Raw genomic sequence first — 19257 nt, 5'->3', positions numbered from 1 at the left:
TCTGGAAGGTCAACAGGCTGCGGTCAATACACACATTCACCATTGAAATCATCGACTTAATCTTGTCACCATGAAATTGCTCTCAGAGCTTGAGGAAAGTGAAAAGGTACCAAGAACCGGTGTGAGTTTTACGAATGCACCACGGGACTGCTCCGCACTTGCAGCCAGGCGGAGCATTCTCCCCTAGAAAGCACAAGAGGAGGCAGGCGCTCGCGTTCAGGCTAATTTTGAGCCGCGTCTGTTGCCGTCCGCCGTCACGTGCGGGCGCGCGAGGCCGCGTTGATAGGTGGGGGCGACTCTGCCGGGCGCCGGGGCAGGAAGGGCTGTGGCCGCCGTGCCATTCTTAAAGGGGCCGAGAGAAGGCGACAAGTGGCTGACGGCCGGAAGGAAAATGGTGAGTTGCCTTGGGGACGGCGGGGGCTGGAGGGCTGGGCCAGGCAGCCGGGCTTTCCTGTTTTCCGGAGCCGGTGGCGGCGGGCATCGCCCGGGGTGGGTCGGCGGCCGCTTCCGCCCTGGCTGCTGGCAGGTGCCCACAGCCAGGGACTTGGCCTCCCAGCCGCCGCCGCGCCCGAGGGCAGCATCGTCCATCCCGGCCCGGGGTTGACCCGCCCAGCGGGGCTTTTGACTAGGGCGCGGCCCTGGGCGGGGGCATCATCCTTGCCGGGCCGGTCTGGGTGGAGAGCTCCAGCTTCTGAGCTGGAGGCCAGAGGGGCGGGGGTCTGGCCCAGCGGAGGGCTCCCCCAAACGTCGGTTTTCCTTCTAGGGTCGGGGCCAGGCCTGAGGGACCAGCGGCCCCGACCACCTTTCGCCTGGCGGTGTTTGCGGAGAGGACTCGAATTCTTATTGCATTTTCTCGGCCTCTCCTTAGCCTCTGTCTCCTTCCCTTTGCCTTTCTCTGAGGTTTTCGCCTTATTCTTGCATTCCTCGAGTTACAGCAATTGGAGTCTTTTGACCCAAGACTTTGGTGGTTGGCTGTAAAGTAATTGTCAAAGCTTGAGTTTTGCTGAGTCTGCGGCTATGGCTTCCGTTGTCGTATGGGATGGACCCAAGCATAAAAATAAAGAGTTAAATTATTTCCTACCAAGGATCTTCTGGATTCTTCCCATCGGTTTTTAAATATGTTCAAGTTCATTAGAAACAACAACAACAAGAACAATAAAAACACTGCTCTATCTCTGACCTCCCACTCACTTCCCAACCCACTTCCATCGAATAGATCTTCTCATGGTCACTAAATCCAGTGGGCTCTTTTCAGTTTTCATCCTTTCCGACCTTTAAGCCGCATTCCAGTGTTGACACTCCCTCCTTTTTGAAGCATTCTCTTCCCTCATGCCTCTCCCTTGGCTTCTGGGATACGGAACTGGTTTTCTTCATACTTCTGTTGGTTCATCTGTTTCCCATGAAGATTATCCTCCTTTCCCTGGACAATACACGTAAGAGTCCCAGGCTCCATCCTCGTCCTTCATTTTTCATTATGTGTTTTCTTTCCTACACTCATGGCTTCGGTTACCACCTATATTCAGATGACTTGTGAATTTGTACCTCAGATCTTGCTTCTGAGATCCAGCGCAGATCTATGTATTCCACTACTTAGTTAAATTAACATCCTCTATGCACCTCATTTTGTCCAAAATAGAACTCATGCTCTTTCCCCTCAAACCTGGTCTTCTCTCAGTGTTTCTTAACTCAGTGAAAGGTTGCATCATTCAGTCTATTATACAAGCCAGAAGCCTAGGAGTCATTCTGGTAACCCTTTTTTCCCTTACCCACTCCACCTCCCTAATATCCAATCTGTCACCAGCTCCTTCGTTGTGGTTAAGAGTCGGGGCTAGAGGTTAGGCTGCCTAGCTCCACTAAGTGAATAACTTTGGGGAAGATGCTTAATTCTCTAAGTCTTAGTTTTTGCAAAATGGGTGTAATGATAGTACCCATCTGATGGGATTGTTTGGAGCATGAAGGGAAATCCATGTAAAGGACATAACTGTTTCTCTCGTGGTGTTTAAAACACGTTAACTGTTATTAGCACTGTTCACCTCCTTCTCTTTATCCTCATCACCAGCCTCTCTAAGCTGCTTTTCCTTTCCTGTCTGGACTAGTCTTACCAGTTATCTAGTCTTGCTGTATTTATCCTGGTTCTCTGCCTGTTTCCTACATAGACAGCAAATGAGATCTTTTCAAAATGCAAATATGACCACATTTACTTTTCCAACCTTGCTTAAAACGTTCTAGTGGCTTCCCTTTGCTCACAGAATAGAAACCAAAATACTTAATATGACCCAGTAGACCCTATGCTGTCCAGCCCCTACCAACTTCCTCTTGTACTATGTTCCTGTTCATTGTGCTTGAGTCACACTGGCCTTTTATTATTTTGGATGTGCCATGCTCATTTTAATGAAAAGGTCTTTGCACAGGCAATTTTGGTCCTTCACGTGCCTTTTTCAGGAAGCCTCCTATTGACCATGCAGTTCATAAATTCTCATCCATTGTGTGCTTCTCCTCTCTAGCCCTCATCACAGATACAAGTTTGCATGTTTTTGCGGGGTCCTTTGATGTAGGTTTGTTCTGTGCTAGATTAGAATATAAACTCCTTGAGGGCAGGGCAGGGACCATATCTTTTATTTATTTACTCTATGATTGTATCCCTAGCAGTTAGCATGATGCTGGCACTCATTAAATGTTTATCGTATGGATAAACCAATAAGTGAACATTTGAGCTCAAATCTCCACTTTACTTTGTATGTTGTTAAATGCTACTACTGACTGTATGCGGTGAGCCCTTTTTCTTGTAGAAGGAATTTTTGGCCTTACTGAGGTGTTGGGAGAGGTGAAAACACAAAAACAAGCTATACAAATTAAGTCACAGCATATATATCACTTGGTGTCTTGATCCTTAGAATGCCAAGCTTACAAAAGCAGCTCTAGATATCAGAGCTGGAAGATAAGACTTTCATGATAAATTGGTCAGCCTAAACATATTAGTTTTGCTAATAGGTTCTATGTTTGGTTGAAGAGAAAATGGAAATTCTACTTTTCTGACTTCATTATCTTTCTTGAAAGATAGAAAAAAATGAGCTAGGATTGAGTCTTAGCTTCAGAAAGCTCCATATGACTTAGCATCTCTCTAAAGAAAACTGAAAGAAGTACATACCCCCTACAGGAGTGTTATTTATTGGGTAGTATCTGTTGGTAGGATGTACCTTCTGATTGTAAATAGCATAACCTATGTTATGTCACACTTTATGTATTACCAGTATTCTGAATTTAAAGGACAATTTAAAATTGGTAGCCATTTTCTGCTTTAACATATGCTATCATTTCCCACCAAGGGATCTAAAAAGCAGGCTTTTATTACATTTTTAGTTTAACTTAAAATCAGAAGTCTTTATCTTTTGGGGTTATAATGAGAGAGATGTATTTAGCATTGGTCTCAGAAATGTTATAATTTTCTTGAAAGAGGAGGGGAGAAGTGATACATATTGAAATGTTTACAGATGAGATGATTTCTGGCCTTTGCTGTGAAACAGTTCGTGGGGACAGTGTTGAGGGTGTTGGATGAAGTAAGACTGACTATGTGTTGATAATGGTTGAAGCTGAGTGATGGGTGTATATAGGGTTTCACTGTACTATTCTCTACTTTTGTATGTGTTCTAAGTTTTACATATTAAAAAAAAGATTTTCATGCTCTTGTTTGCAGCAATACGTCGCACCACTAAAAGAAGAGTGCTTTCGATCATTTCCTCACCAAATTTCTGGGGACGATTCTCTAATATTTCTTCATAATTCCCAGTAGATTCTTTTAGCTTCTGTATTTGTTTCATCTGTTTTTGCTTTCATTCATTCTTCAGAGCTCCTTTTATATCTCCACACTCATGTAATCAAGATATAAAATGTTATTGGTCTTTCCTCTTATGGTTTATTTTTTATACTTTTGTTATTTGTGTTGTATTTTCCCCATAATTATGAGACCCAAAAGTGAACCAATGTCCTATTTATTCTAAGTACAATAAGATGATTTTCCTGTTCTTCCTGCACAATATAAAATTATTATGCCTGCCTTACTTTCTAACAGCAGACAGTGATTCTTGACTTTTCTCATATTCTTCCCTTCCTCTCCAATTCTGATGAAAGTGCACTTTATTATGTGTCTGCTTTTTGAGACATTTATTAGCCAAAGAGAAAGTATACCTTACATATAAGATGAACAAATGTGTATGAGTATACAATGTAGATCCAAAGATTGGTAGATTTAAAAGTCCATTTAAGTGTTCATATGTTTCACTTTAATGCTTTCACATAATTGACATTTGTAGATGTCAGTATACCTTTTTAAAGGTATTGGGTTTTATAACTTTAATATGTATGTATGTTGAAGTCATGGCATTTTATTTGTGATTTTTTTCTTTTATAGAGTGAGTCTTTGGTGGTTTGTGATGTTGCTGAAGATTTAGTGGAAAAGCTGAGAAAGTTTCGTTTTCGCAAAGAAACAAACAATGCTGCCATTATAAGTAAGCTAAAAGTGATTGCCTCAAAGTTACATGGTCTTACTTCGTTTTTATCTCATAGCTACATTGAATAAACTGAACCTTTAGAAAGTAATGTTGCCTCCTGTTTAATTCTCCACCTTTAGGTCACTTTAAATAATAAGTAACAGCAAATTTTAAGGTCTCAGAACAGAGATGGAGTGAAGAGGTAGAGTGAAGTCCTTTTCTGCCTACACATCTCTGGAGAAGATGGTCTTCTTGGTCACTTGGGGGATGAGGATTCCCATTCACAGTGACCCATCCAATTCCATCCTTCTCAGGGGACTAAAAATAGCCTGGCCATTCATCCCCAAATAGAAACCTTTGCCTACCTACACCTAAAATGGTAAAGTTTAGCATTGTGCTTGAGTTGACTTTGGGGCTTATTCTAATTCTAGAGCTGAACTTTAGTTTCATGGAGAGTACTTTTTTAATGTCACTGTCTTCTGAAAATGGAAAGAATGATTTGCATATTGCCCCTCCCACTGTGAATGGTATCTGATGTTATGCAGATTTTCCTTGTATTCATAGGTAATATTTAATACTCACATGTGGGTAGCGATTGAGAAAGATGAAGGAAGGATGAGGGAGTGAAAATGTAAAACTCTGTAGACTGTGCTGGCAGACATAAATTATCACAGAGATGCATCTGGCAGACATAAATTAATCAATCAGTGATGACAACTTAACATGAATTCTGGTTCTGTTACAAATAAATACTACAGTATGGGCATATAGTTCTTAAAGGTGAAAATTGTGTCAGTGCCATTTTACTGCAAAAGGTGAAGAAGTTATTTGAGATCATACTTTCTCTCCGAGGATTTACTATGAAATTAGTACAAAACCAATTGTGGTGAACTTTTCTGACAACTGAAAAAGAATAGAGGCATAGGTTATCTAAACTTATTTTGATTTGGCTTTGGATTATGTTAGATATATTTGAATATAGATATCACTGCTATTTGGTAATTCACTTTCTCAGAATAATGATTCTACACCATAAAATCCTGACTTCAGAGAAGCTGAGGATCTCAAGCATTCTCTATCCTGACCCCTGGTTTTCCCTTGTAGATTCTAACCATGTTGCACATAGACCAATCTCAATCACAGTCACCCTTTCAGACATTTTCTTATTATCTAGGAAGTTGCATTTGAGTCATAAAGTTCTTCATATACACAGTAAATACACAGAGTTGACAAAGTTCTTAATAAACAAACTAGGTGCTGGAAATTGTGGGCAAAAGCTTTTAAAAGCTGACTGCTTGAAAAGCAAAGCTACCTAATAGACCACAACCTAAAACTGCGAATGAACTTTATGCTTATGTTACTTGATGTTTTAATTTTAGATGCCCTGAAAAAGGCTGAGACTGTGTGGGTTGGGTAGATCAAGATCATATTGGAATCACAGTTTACTCATATTATATTTTTATTTTAGTGAAAATTGACAAGGATAAACGCCTGGTGGTACTGGATGAGGAGCTTGAGGTTTGTTCATTGAGCTAAATACAATTTTATAGTTAAGCAATTATTATTGCTCAAAAGATGCTATATTAGTTACATATACGTACTTCTCAAATGAGTTCTGAGACTTCTTTAAATACATGCTCATTATGCATGAAAAGGATGTGCTAATTATTTTGTAGTACATTGTCTTACTAACTTAACTATCTTCTTTAAAGCATTAATGAAAATCCAGTGTAATAAGTGGTAAAAGTTAGGCTATCTGCCCAGTAAAAAGTGAGTCAACTTTATAACTTGCTTTGAAATTGTCTGGCTAGTAATTAAAAATTAAAGCCTTGCAACTTAAGTATTTAGTTTGTCAAATTAACCAATTAATTTAGGGTGAAAATAAATTAACTTTTTTTCCCTGAAATTGGATATTGTTTCCTCTGAGGTGTTGGCTTATGTCACTCAGTATTTCCTGACAGTGGAACATAAGCATAGAATACTGTGCCTGTCAGCCTCATATGTTTAATAAACGGAGCTAAACTGAGAAGGGGGCTTTGATTAGATTGACAGTTTATTAACCTAAGATTATGTACAATTTGGTAAACTAAAATTTTATTTTGTGACATGGTAATGCATTCATAACTATTAGTAGAGCAGGTCTTTGGTATATATCTCCTAAGGACTTATAGGTAAGAAAATGTTTAAAAGTTGCTTTTCTCTATGGTGACAGGGCATTTCACCAGATGAACTTAAAGATGAACTACCTGAACGACAACCTCGATATCCTTTTCTTAGTGCTTTAAAAAGATTTGTTTTCTGTAGTGGTTAGAAGTTGACTTGTGAACTCATTTGTTAAAAAAAGACATGTTTGTTTTAAAAGATGTATTTTACAAGATGTCCTTCCACATCATGATCACAACCAAATTAAGATATGTATGCGTATATTGGACTAAGAAAAAAGAAAAGTTAATGTGTTAGTGGGTTGAATTATTTTCTTTTTTAAACAATTCCCTTTATTATAATATGTGCACAATAAAATGAAGAAAGAAATCCATACTTTAATAAATTTCTTTTTGAGAGATTATGTTATTTTATAACTTATCTCTGGGGTTTATTTATAATTTTTTGGAAAGATACTGAGTAATGAAGGTGTGGCCTAAATGAATAGGATAGTTATTTGCCACTTAGTAGCTTCCCAGGTGGTGGTAAGAACCTGTTTCAGGGCTGTAACTTTAGTTTCTTTAACTTGAGAAAAACTTTCATTGTGTATAGTTATAAATATCAACATGATGATGGAAGAGTTTCATATCCTCTGTGCTTTATTTTCTCCAGTCCCGTTGGTAAGTGAATTTCTTTAAATAATGCACATTTGTCTGTGATCTAATTAAACCATTTTTATACTAGACAAATTTTATGCTGTTTTTAAAGATAAAAAGAGTTGAATAACCTACATTGAAGTAGGGTGTGCTTGCACATACCTGCATGCATCCTAGAAAGAAGTTACCATAAAGTGTCGTCTCTTAGAACTTGTTTGTTTTCTTAGGATAAATTCCTGGAAGTGTGATTGTTGGGTCAAATTATAGCTTACATTGGATATTGAAATGGGTTGTTGGTTTTTAGGGAATCCACTCCCACTACTATCACCATTCAAGCCCACAATAAACATGGTACTTACTAAACCTTTCTCTGAACTTTATTATTTGTATCGTTTACTTAACACTTAAAATATTTCTAACTTACTGTGTAAGCAGACTGTAACTTTTTTTCAGACCCTATTTTAGACCTGTCCCACTAGCCCACCACCATTCCAGAATTTTATATATTTTAGGCATTTATAAAATTGATGTTGATATTTAGTGTCTAAATTAAGATAGTGCTGAAAAGTTTTTAGTGTTTGCAAGGCTCTAAAAGTCAGAAGAATCATTTATTTTTGCTGACCTCTAGACTTGTTTATAATTTAGCTCTGTCTCTTTGTGTAGGCAGTATGCAATATAAGACTCAAAATATAGCCCATATACATTTAGATGAAAGTTTTTGTAAACTCAATAGCAAAGAAAATCCTAAGTGTGTCATTTTTAAAAATAAAAATAATAAAAACCCACCAGTTTTTAAAAATCTACATCTCATTTCTATGCTAATCTCTGTCTTGCAGGATGTAAGCCTGAACAACAGATGATGTATGCTGGGAGTAAGAATAAGCTAGTCCAAACAGCTGAACTAACCAAGGTGGTATTTATATTGACTTGCTTGTTGAGACAGTATTTTCCCTTAGAGTATAGAACAATAGTTAAAATAGTCCGAAGAAGTATTTTTTGGCAGGTGCAGATTATTTAGACCAGAGTGGTAAATTAGCCAAAGGTTTTTATTAGTTGGACATAGTATGGTAGACATCTTTGAACTGAAGTGTTTTTTGAATAAGCTGATTAGAAGAAATCACATGCAAGATGTAGGCAGATTTAGAAAGCCACTGTAACTCTTAAATTTTTTAAGAGTTCTTTATCTTCTGTAGTGTAATTTCTAATAGGTAAAGATCAGCATTGACGCTTCTCTGAGCCCTTTACCATAGTCTGAAATGAACCACGTTCTGTGCTGTGATTCTGTATTATGCAGTTAACTGTACTGTTTCTAGATCTAAAATTAAATTGTTAAGAATATTAATAAAGCTAGAATATTCTGTTTTATGTGACCCACTTGCTTTAAGATTTAACATGTCCTCAATTGTTTTATGGTATTATTGAAGATTAAAGGTAAGAGAAGTTTACCTTTATTTACTTTATTTAACTTCCACATACTAGTTTGAGTTGAAAAGATATATACATTTAAGGTTTTGAAATAGGATATTATATCACTAAAACTATTAAACAATATTTTCTTTCAGATTTTAAGGACAGCATCAATGTTTTTCCTTTGGGTGCTTAATCATCAACTCAAGGAATGTCTTTAAGTGCCCTCTGCTTTTTCCCTTTAGCCAAGATGATTGTCAGTACCACCAATTTGTAGACACAACTTTTTTTTCCTTTGTACATAGGAACACCATGGAGTTGCTCTAAGGGATTGGGTGGGTAAGAAGAGCTCTGTTAACAGCCTCAGGGCTATCCTAATCCTGGGCATGCCCTAAAGTGCTGGAGTTGAGACATTACAGTTTACAACCTACTTTTGTAAATAATCTCATTGAATCCTTACAACAACCCCGTGAGGTTGATGGTGGTATTTCCATTCAATACATAGGAAAACAAGTTCAGAGGATGAATGACTTGCCCAGAGTTTCAAAGTGGTGAGTGACAGAGCTAGGATTCAAATGTAATCTGGCCCCAAATCCCATTCTTTCTACTGTAATATATTGTCTCTCTATAGCCATTATATTTTCTGGGCTTGTGTTAATTCAAATCCTTGCGGGAGATTTGTGGCTGTAGACCTCTATTCCATCTTTATCAAAACAATCTAAAGCTGGTATTTCCATTTCACACTCAACTATGAAAGGCCAACGTGTGTTCCTCCAGTTCCTAACTAGATTGATTTTAGTTGTGTATACTTGTGATGTCTCTTCTAGTGGGCATGATTTACAGAACTTCTTTTAGACTATTTCTAGACTTGTGCTTTTAAAGGAGTTTTATGCTGTCTTGATTGCTAATACTTTGGTAACTTGAGTACTTACCATGTAAAAGAAGTAAAATATAAGGTGTATCTAATTTACACAAGTCATGACCATTATGAAAGGAAGCAGAATTAGGTATGTAATCCTCAAATACATAATGTGTTTGCTTTTTTTTTTTTTGAGAGTGTCAGAGTATGACCTAAGTTTTTTTTTTCTTAAGGTATTCGAAATAAGAAATACTGAAGACCTAACTGAAGAATGGTTACGTGAGAAACTTGGATTTTTCCACTAATGTGAACTTCTGTGTTTCTAAAGTATTTATGATTAACCTGACCATACTGGAACCAGACATAAATACTTATTTATGCCTAAAAATGCACCGTTACATTCAGCTTGTTTCCTGCAGTAAAGAAAAATTCTTCATTTGTGCAAAGTTTGAACGAAGAGGAAATCATCTTCATAGTAATGAAACTTTGTAAAAGTGTTTCCTTATATTTGTAATTGTTAGGTGGACTTTCTCCAGGGACTTTTTGCACTCTTGTGACTAATTTCTATAACTTATAGTTTAGAATTTGTTACTATTTACTGACACCATTGGAAAGTGGATATTAGATTGTGATAGACAACAGTTGCCTCTTTTTGACAAATACTGGATATTAGCAGTTTATATATGAAAATAGCATATTATCACTTGTCAAACCATTAAAGTTATTTTGGGTTAGAGACTTGAGTGACCCAATTCTCAACCATGAATAATAATTTATGGTAGTATAATCTGTATTACAAGTAAATTTTTCATGAATTCCATGCCTCCTTTGGTTTCCCGTATCTTTTTAATCAGCCCTAGAAACTGTGTTCATCAATCACTCATTCTTAATGTCTGGGAATTAGATTTTTATGACAGAATTATGACTTAGGTTTTCTTCTTGTGGAAAATAGCATCTTAGTTTTAGAAATTGGTAGGTTATAGTAATCAAGGGCTTCATTCCTAATTATGTCATTTCTAGATAATTTTTGAATCTAGATAGTTTTGAATCTAGGTTAATAACACTTTTATTTATAAAGCACCTCCTAATGTCCTGTGAACACTAATTACTTTAAATGTGTTAATACTGTGCCTTTGATTTGTTAGCTTTAAAGTTAGTCTAAGACTTACACTGCCAGTATTACAGATTTGGTGAAATTAATACTTTTTTAAAGGGTCCAAGTAAAACAATTTTCTAATGTGTGTATCTCAAATTTATAATAAATCAACTTCATATTTTTAAAATTCCAGCTATCTGCTTGCATTGGTGAATATATGGCAGTTGAGAGTTAGAATTTTGGGTATATTTGTGATTAGTTTTGTGCCATAGGAAAAAATTATATATCTTAAAACTTTGTCTGTAATTAGTAACATTAACACATTAATGGAAATCACATCTTATATCCTAAATGTCAGAAGATATTTTAAACTGGACACCTGCAGAGTTAACAAAACCAGTCTTATTAGATGATGGCGTCCTTGGCTTAAAGCGAGGATTCTGTTGTATAGTGTACTTCAAAAACAAACATATAAGTAACTGTTTAACAACACTGATTTGATATAAGTTCTAGTGACTTTAGAGACTAACTAAATTTTGTGAGTGAATTCTTATATTAAAAATATCTTAGTCATTTCAAAATTAGCAAAGGCATTTTTTTAAATGTTGACATATTTTCCATTTGAATGTTCTTTGCATTTTATTTTTGAGGTTTCTGTACCGACTTTAATAAAGAGGTAAAGATAGATGGAATTTTCACAGTATTGAATAGGGCATCATCTGTTCCTGACACTGTTTGGCTTCACTATTCTAGAAGTCAGGAAGCAATAGGAAGTTAGTTGGTGATGAGGAAGTGCTAGAGTGTGTATTTGTTTTTGTTAATGACTGGAAAGGATTCTTTATTCCAGTTTCCAGAGAGAGAAAACTTCACCCAGGAAGTTTAAGAATTCTTTAAATAGGTATTTTGATATTGGAGAATAACTTGCTTTAATTCTCCAGAAATGCAAATATAATCCAAGTGAGAGTGGAGATGTTTTTAATGTTTTTGAATGAAGGAAATGAGATTTTGTTTCACCTGGTTTGCAGCAATAAGAGAAATTAACTAGAGCTGCAAGCATGTATTTTTTAATGAGTTTACTTATTTTGTCTTGCATGATTTTAAGATTTTTTTTTTTTTTGATTTGGAAGTTTTCCATAATGTTAGATAATATTGACCTGCCATATGCAGAACTCTTAGTTCCCCTGTTCTTAGCAAACAGCTGTGATAAACCATGCTTTTTTGAGCTTGTCTTACTCCTTATATTAATAACGTGTTTTGCAAGACAACACATTGAGGTTAGGGGATCAGAAGAATATGTTTTATTTCGTCTGTCCTATAGGGAGATTTATATATCCTGTGCTCTAAAGTGTTCTCAAACATTTATATAAATTTCTCATTCATCTAACTAAATTTTGGATTCTTCTTTTCAAGTATATTTTCTTTTTAGTCTTTTTCTTTCTTTCCTCAAATAGTGACTCCACATTTCATAATAACAGTTTTTACATTCCATTATCTTTTTGGTATACCCATTCTCATTCAGCCTTAAATCTTAATCTTTCCTTTTTGGCAGCAACTCTTTTCCTGGGACCCTCCTTCATGGTCTTCTAAGTCAGTGTTAGTTTTGAATTTGTTGGCTTTGCATAAGTTCTGCATAGCATCTGATGTCCAGTAGAACCAACTAGTAGTCACGGTATGTATTCAGTATGCTTTTTGTGACAACAAAAATTACATTTGAAGAAAACTTCTCAGGTTACTATGCTGAAATTCCAAAATGTCTGACTTTTGACTAGTAATACTTGTTCTGGTATTGAAGCAATTATATTAGGAAAAAAGTTGGTTGACTGAATTTTTATTTAATTGACTTCTTAAATAAGTGTTCAAATTGTCTGTTTCTAAACAGTTTACTCAATGCCTAGTGCAGTTAAACATTTTTGTTTAAGAGGGTGTTGCTAAATTTTTTATTGTCATTACTAAATAATCCGTGTGGCAAAAGTTCTGTCAGCACTTTTCCCTCCCTTTTTATCTCCTATTTTCAGGAGTCAAATGTAGCTATAAACTGTATCCTGGTCTGACACTTTAACTAAAAGTTTCCAGTTAGGGGAGTTTATTGCCAAATTAATTTTTGGCTGTTTTTCCCCACCCATTCAGATATTAAGGAAGGTGTACTTAAAAAAAAAAAACGTTTGGACTGCTTTTAAAACCCGAGCAATGTCATTAATCCATATGTGGACTAGTGATGAATAGATATTTTCATAAAGTTTAAATGCTGATATTTGGTGGAAGTAGAGAGTAACTTGTATTCTGTCATTTCAAGTATTCATAGTATGGTTGCTTTCTCTGTTTGTTCAATAGACTGATAATACTGGAATCTATAGAGTTTGAGCCTTTACAACTTATGTGAAGAAGTGTTTCAAACATTTCTGGACAAATCCTATTTTGTATTTCTGGAAGAATGTAAATAATCTTCTAGGCCACTTAAAACCAATGGTTCCACATTGATTATTTTTTGAGAAATTTGTTTCTTATTATGCCATTTGACATTTCAAGTCAGTGATCATATTCCTGTAACGTTTAAAACAACTGCATTAAGCTTGTGATAAACTGCAATTTTCTTGCTTTTTGGAATATAATTTATACACATGTAATTACTTGAATATTGTTTGAGATAACATGCGAGGGCAGTTTCCTCTGATTTAAATGGTCCAATATAATCTCATTCAGGAGGCTTGAAACATTAATGGTTTAGTCTTAAGAGTTTTAACAGTTCTCTGTCATTGTTTAACAAAACCAACTGGCACCACTTCTTAAGCTGTGGTTTCAGTCTCTGCTAGTTCATATTGCATGTTTATTTTGGACAGTCTTCTGTTAAGCATGGTGCTTGTACTGGTTTAAATAAAATGTTAACATGAAAGGACTTCTAGTTTTTCATTTTTACCCACCTCTTTCCCACTTTGAAGTTACTGATGATACCTGTCTGGTTCAGTTTGTGTGAGCCACTGACTTGTTCAGTAGTTTACTTAATCTGGAAAAACTGAGAGGCAAAATAGACAAGCATCACTTGGCAACTTGGTATAGGGAGAATAAAACGAGATTTTAAAAATAACGAGATTTTAAAAATTTCTAAAACATTGTCTGCTGCTGAAATGATTTGATGAACAATAGAAGGGGCAGAGGGAGTTATTTAAAATGATGAACCCTTGCTTTTAACAGGAGATTAGAAGTTAGGAGGGCTGTGGTTAGTTTATTGAATATAGTTTGTCACTACTTAAACGAGATTTTAAAAATTTCTAAAACATTGTCTGCTGCTGAAATGATTTGATGAACAATAGTAGGGGCAGAGGGAGTTATTTAAAATGATGAACCCTTGCTTTCAACAGGAGATTAGAAGTTAGGAGGGCTGTGGTTAGTTTATTGAATATAGTTTGTCACTACTTATTAAACATCCATTGAAGACCCATCCTGCCTTTGTTACAGACTGTACTAAATGATAAGTGTCTATTGAACGAATACAAATCACTAGTATTTACATAGTTTTTAGTGTTTACCATATTCTTCTTGTGATTGAATATGTAGTAACAGTCACAATTTGTTATGGTTGTGAAAGGAGTGGTTTATACCTTACTGTCTAAGAATCTCGCAAAGAAAATTGGACAGAGCATAGAAACATTTTTATCTTCCATATTTCTAAAATTTGCTGGCTGATTAGCACAGTGCTGATAACACCAAGGTCCAGGGTTCGATCCCTATGCCAGCCAGCCACCAAAAAATAAATAAAAATAAAACTTGGCCACTTTGCTTCTCAAACTGCCAGCTCCTAAATTTTTTCACCTTCACTAAAAAATATCTTTATTGTCATTTTGTCCTTTTCACTTCAGCAACAAAAAAAGCATTGTAAGCCCTTAAGCTCACGGCATGGGCCCACTCTCATTTGCATGAAGGAACATGCTGAATGGATATTACATCCTTGTATGGTATATTTTTAGCTGTGTCAGGGAGCCAAACTAAAGATCTTATTGCTGAGCATCAGGGACTTTTCTCACAGACAACTCTCTTATCTTCTACTTGAGATCTGCCCCAAGGCTATGTGAAAGCTCCCTGCTGAAGTTGCCCTCTCTTCAATTATAGGAAAGAAAAAGCCAAAAGCATAGGTTGTATCTAAAAGCCACTCTGCACGCGGAGGGTGGGGTGGGGTGTGTGTGTGTGTGTGTGTGTGTGTGTGTGTCCTATAAAGTCACTATTACACAGGTACAGATTCTCTTATTTTGGAATTTAAGGCTCTCCATATTTTGGCCAATTTCTTCCCTGTATTAGATAGATACCTTGGTCTGTTTTGTGCTGTTATAACAATACCTGAGACTGGATAATTTATAAAATGCAAATTTATTTCTCACAGTTCTGGAGGCTAGGAAGTCTAAGATCAAGTCACTGGCATCTGGTATGGGCCGGTTTGCTGCATCCTCTCATGGTGAAAAATGGAAAGGGGCGAATGCACTCTCGTAAGCCCTTTTATGGTGGAATTGGTCCATTCATGAGGATGTTGCCCATAATACCCACATGCCAACACTTGCATTGAGGATTATGTTTTCAACACATGAGTTTTAGGGGACACTCAGATTATAGCAACAGCCAAGCCCAAATATGTCTACAGCCCTTAGGTGGAAATGCCCCAGGCATTGCCCTTACCTTCCTGTTTTCAGCCCCCTCACCACCCTCAACACACACAGGACCCTACTGCTTCCAGACCTAGCTGGTTGAACCCAAGAACAGCCAGCCTCTATTATGTTGCCTGATTGGTACCAAATGGTGAGCCAGGCCAAGTCATTTTCCCATGAACTAAAGTAGTTTTTAGTTCAATTCCTGCCATTGGGAAAATGATCTCATTCTCTAGAATGAGGCAGTTAGCAGTGGGATCTGAATTTGAAAGGATGCATTAAATGGAGAAAAGGCCACATGCAACCTACAGGGCAGAGGGAAAGAAGATGCCAGCTGGGGCAGTATATAATAAAGCAGGCATGCACAGTGTAGCTGAATCATGCTAAAGACGGAGCCCCAAACTGAGCCGCACTCCTGCCTCTCAGGCTCCTAGAGCCTCCTTTGATCCAGTGTCCCCTCTTTCTGAGCCCTGGTTTTTCAGTTTTTTTCTGGGTTCCTCTGCATGTCTATCCTTACCAGAAGTCCTCCATTAAGTTAACATGGGCGTGTCTGTTGCATACAAAAGTGCCTAATTACAATGCTACTCTGATTTCATCTGCTACTATTCCCCACATTTACAATAACTTCAGCCTAATTGAACAACCTTCTTTTATACAATCATGCTCTGGGCCTCATCTTCCTCCACCAAGAGATGCACTTCCTCCCCATGCTGTTGCTGCCTGCCAAAAATCAATGCCCTTCAAAAATCATCTCAAATGCCATTTGAACCATGAAGTCTGTTGTCTGTTGAACTATAGTACCTTCTTTAAAAATAAAAACAACAAACCAAAAAACAACTTTTATTAAACAACTAATAACAGAAAAAAATTAGAAAATACAAATAAGAAAAAAGAAAATTCTACCACCCAGCCAGAGAAATCCATTCTGATGTTTTGGTTATATCTTTCCCTATCCCTGGAGGGATTCTCTGGTCCCATAGCTTTTCTGGTCACTCTTTAGTATTATGAAATTCTACTCGTTTTTTTCAGGTAATAAAAATCCCAGCTTAGTGTAATGTCAAAACTTCAATATCTCATTTTCTTTAAATCTGCCTCCCTGTCCCTCCCTCTTCTCTGTACCACCACCTTTAAGTATGTTTGATGTTGGGAAACGTACAGTGGGAATAGAATGTAGTCTGTTCCTGATTGTTGCCCTGCCTCACTCCCCCGCTACTAGTTGTCTCTGGTCCTTCTGGAATTGGAGGAGGAGGGGCAACATGAAGGAGCAGAAAAAGACATATTAGCTTGGTACAGATGTCATCTGGAGTTGGCACCCTCTGTGTGTGGCCGATGTTAAATACCAACTCTTTTTCCCCCACGGCGTGCTGTTGTAGATTGGATGCCCCCCAACCTCACTGAAGCTTAAATCCTTACTGTAACTGTTGAGGGTGGGAAATCCTATTATGGTAATTGAAAGGTGGAGCCTTGAAAAGGTGATTAGATTATAGGACTGTGCAGTAGTGAATAGATTAATAATGGTAGTAAGGGGCATGGTTCTGCAGGCTTGAAAAGGAGAGTGCAGGAGGAACTCTCTGCTCTCTGCTCCACCATGTTCTGCCCTGTGACACCCCTGGGTTACTATCGCCACCACCAAGATCCTCACCAGATATGTTCCCTACACTTTGGACTTCTCAGTCTCTGAAACTGTAGGCAATAATTTTGTTTTCTTTACAAATCACCCAATTTCAGATATTTTGTAATAAGCAACAGAAATGGACTAATACAGGTGCTTTTGTGGGCTCCTTGCTGATTCCCCTACTGGAGAATTTGGCTCCAGGTCCCTTGCCTTGAGTCATGCCACTTATGGCTAGTGGCTTTACAACTGCCTCTCCCAGCTCTTGGCTTCTAGCAGTTGCCTCTCTTCTCCAGGCTGGCATCTTGGGCAGGGTCTCTTATTGAGCTCCCTATGAGAAGCAGCCTTTAAGGTTCAGAAGGAAGGAGCCAACCACAGGAATATTGGGGGGAGACTGGGCACTCTTCCCCGGAAGAAGCAACAGCTAGTGAGAACAGCATGGCTCAGGTGTAGTGGGTGAGGAGAACTGTAGATCCCATACTCACACTGGAGTATGATGCCAGTTTAGGAGAGTCGCGGGCAGACAACTCCAACCTGGGAGAGTTGTGTGAGCTTCTCAGATCATCTATCCTAAGGGAGCAACACATTCACCCTCATGTCACATCTGTTTTAATTTTCTACATAGCACTGATCTCCATTTGATATTTTTTCTAATTTCTGTAAGTGGGTTGATTGGGGACTCTCAGTTGCAAAAGTATAACAATTTTTTAGTTGTTTTTCAAAAACTGCTATTTCTGTTTCCTGTCAAATCTCTTTTTTCCTCTTGTTAGAAAGATTCCTAGATGGTATAATATTTCCATAATATTCAAGTCACTTGGTTGTTAAAAGTGCCTTTTCTGTTACTAAGATTTGGTTCTGTCATGTGCCTCTTTCTCGTTCTATTTTTAAAGGTTTTTGTTATGGCTTTACTTTTAAAGATTGGGGTAAAATACACAACAACATTTATTTATCATTTTAACCATTTTAAGTGTACGATTCAACGGTATTAAGTACATTCATAATGTTGTGCCACCATCATCTGAATTTCATCTTCCCAAATTGAAATTCTTCCCATTTAACACTAATTCCCTATTTTCCCCTCCCCCAGCACCTGACAACCACTGTCCTTGTATTCTGTCTCATGTTTATTCTAGGTAACTCATATATGTGGAGTCATACAATATTTGTCTTTTTGTGCCTGGCTTACTTCACTTAGCATAATGTTTTTAAGGTTCACCCATGGTATAGCTATTGCCAGGATTTCCTTCCTAAGGCAAAATAATATTCCATTGTGTGTATATGCCACATTTTGTTTATGGGTTCATTCATCGATGAACATTTAAGTTGTTTCCAGCTTTTGGCTGTTGTGAGTAATGGTGATACTGGTTTACAAATATCTGTTTGAGTCCCTGTTTTCAATTCTTTGGAATTGAAATGTATGTATGAGGGCACTTCAAAAAGTTCATGGAAGAATTTAATTAGAAGATAAAATGAATCCTTCTATGAAATTTTTGAAGTATACCCAAAAGTGGAATGACTGGATCATGTGGTAAGTCTATGGTTAATTTTTTGAGGAGCCACCATTCTGTTTTTCACAGCAGTGGCACCATTTTATATTCCCCCAGCAATGCACATGGGTTCCAATTTCTCCACATCCTCAACACTTGTTATTTTCCATTTTTTTGATGATAGCCATCCTAATGAGTGTGAATTGGTGTTTCAGTGTGGTTTTGTAACAGGCTGGACAGAAGTGACTCCATTTGTTAAACTTCTAAATGAAAAAGTTTTTTTTCTCACTCTTTTAACTCAAACTACGTAGCTTGCAGCTGGACATTAGAATACAGTGATTCTTATTCACATGATTGCTAGAACATACTGACTTTTGCTCACACTGTACACAGAATAATTATAGAAGAAATTATTAACCCAGGTGGCCATTCTTTACTAGCTTACTAACTAGATCTTTTTGAGGTTAACAGGAACTGAATCTGTGACTTGACTTCATGGAGGACGGTCACCATGAATCAGCTCCCACCCAAGAAGTTCTTTGATGTTTATCTGCAATTTTATGATTATGCCTGCACATCCCTGCTTAGGTCACCATGAATCAGCCCCCTACCACCTGTCCCTATAGAACTCTTCGGCAAGTCTGAGAAAAGAGGAGATGGTCTTTGTGACATAAGTCCATTTCCCCAGGCTGCCAGCTTCCTGATTAAAGGCTCCCTTTCCTTACACCAACACTTGTCCCTCAATTTTTGGCTATTGAGGGGTGAGCAAATGGACCTTAGGGGTTTTGATAACAGTTTTGATTTGTATTTCTCTAATGACTAGTGATGATGAGCTTTTTGTGTATTTAGTGGCTCTGCCTCTCTTTTGTGGGTCAAGTGT

At 37.3% G+C, this 19257-nt stretch overlaps 1 protein-coding gene across 1 annotated transcript; it reads left to right on the top strand.

Moving 5' to 3' along the window:
* Nucleotides 1-254: 254 nt before the first annotated feature.
* GMFB (glia maturation factor, beta) lies at nucleotides 255-13540 on the top strand. Its single transcript, XM_008570122.1, has 7 exons — nucleotides 255-394; nucleotides 4409-4505; nucleotides 5956-6005; nucleotides 6700-6749; nucleotides 7227-7309; nucleotides 8122-8195; nucleotides 9785-13540. The coding sequence occupies exons 1-7, from the start codon at nucleotides 392-394 to the stop codon at nucleotides 9854-9856; spliced, it is 429 nt and encodes a 142-aa protein (XP_008568344.1). The 5' UTR covers nucleotides 255-391; the 3' UTR covers nucleotides 9857-13540.
* Nucleotides 13541-19257: the final 5717 nt, after the last annotated feature.

Source organism: Galeopterus variegatus, unplaced genomic scaffold, assembly GCF_000696425.1.
Source record: "Galeopterus variegatus unplaced genomic scaffold, G_variegatus-3.0.2 Scaffold570, whole genome shotgun sequence".
In the NCBI taxonomy this organism is placed as follows: domain Eukaryota; kingdom Metazoa; phylum Chordata; class Mammalia; order Dermoptera; family Cynocephalidae; genus Galeopterus; species Galeopterus variegatus.
This window is presented reverse-complemented; position numbering and strand designations above follow the sequence as displayed.

What these genes read in the sequence shown, in the direction of transcription:
- GMFB (XM_008570122.1), top strand. An exon ending in AAACAATGCTGCCATTATAA is followed by an intron (nt 4,506 to 5,955) that starts GTAAGCTAAAAG and finishes TTTTTATTTTAG; the next exon opens with TGAAAATTGACAAGGATAAA. An exon ending in TATTTTCTCCAGTCCCGTTG is followed by an intron (nt 7,310 to 8,121) that starts GTAAGTGAATTT and finishes TCTGTCTTGCAG; the next exon opens with GATGTAAGCCTGAACAACAG.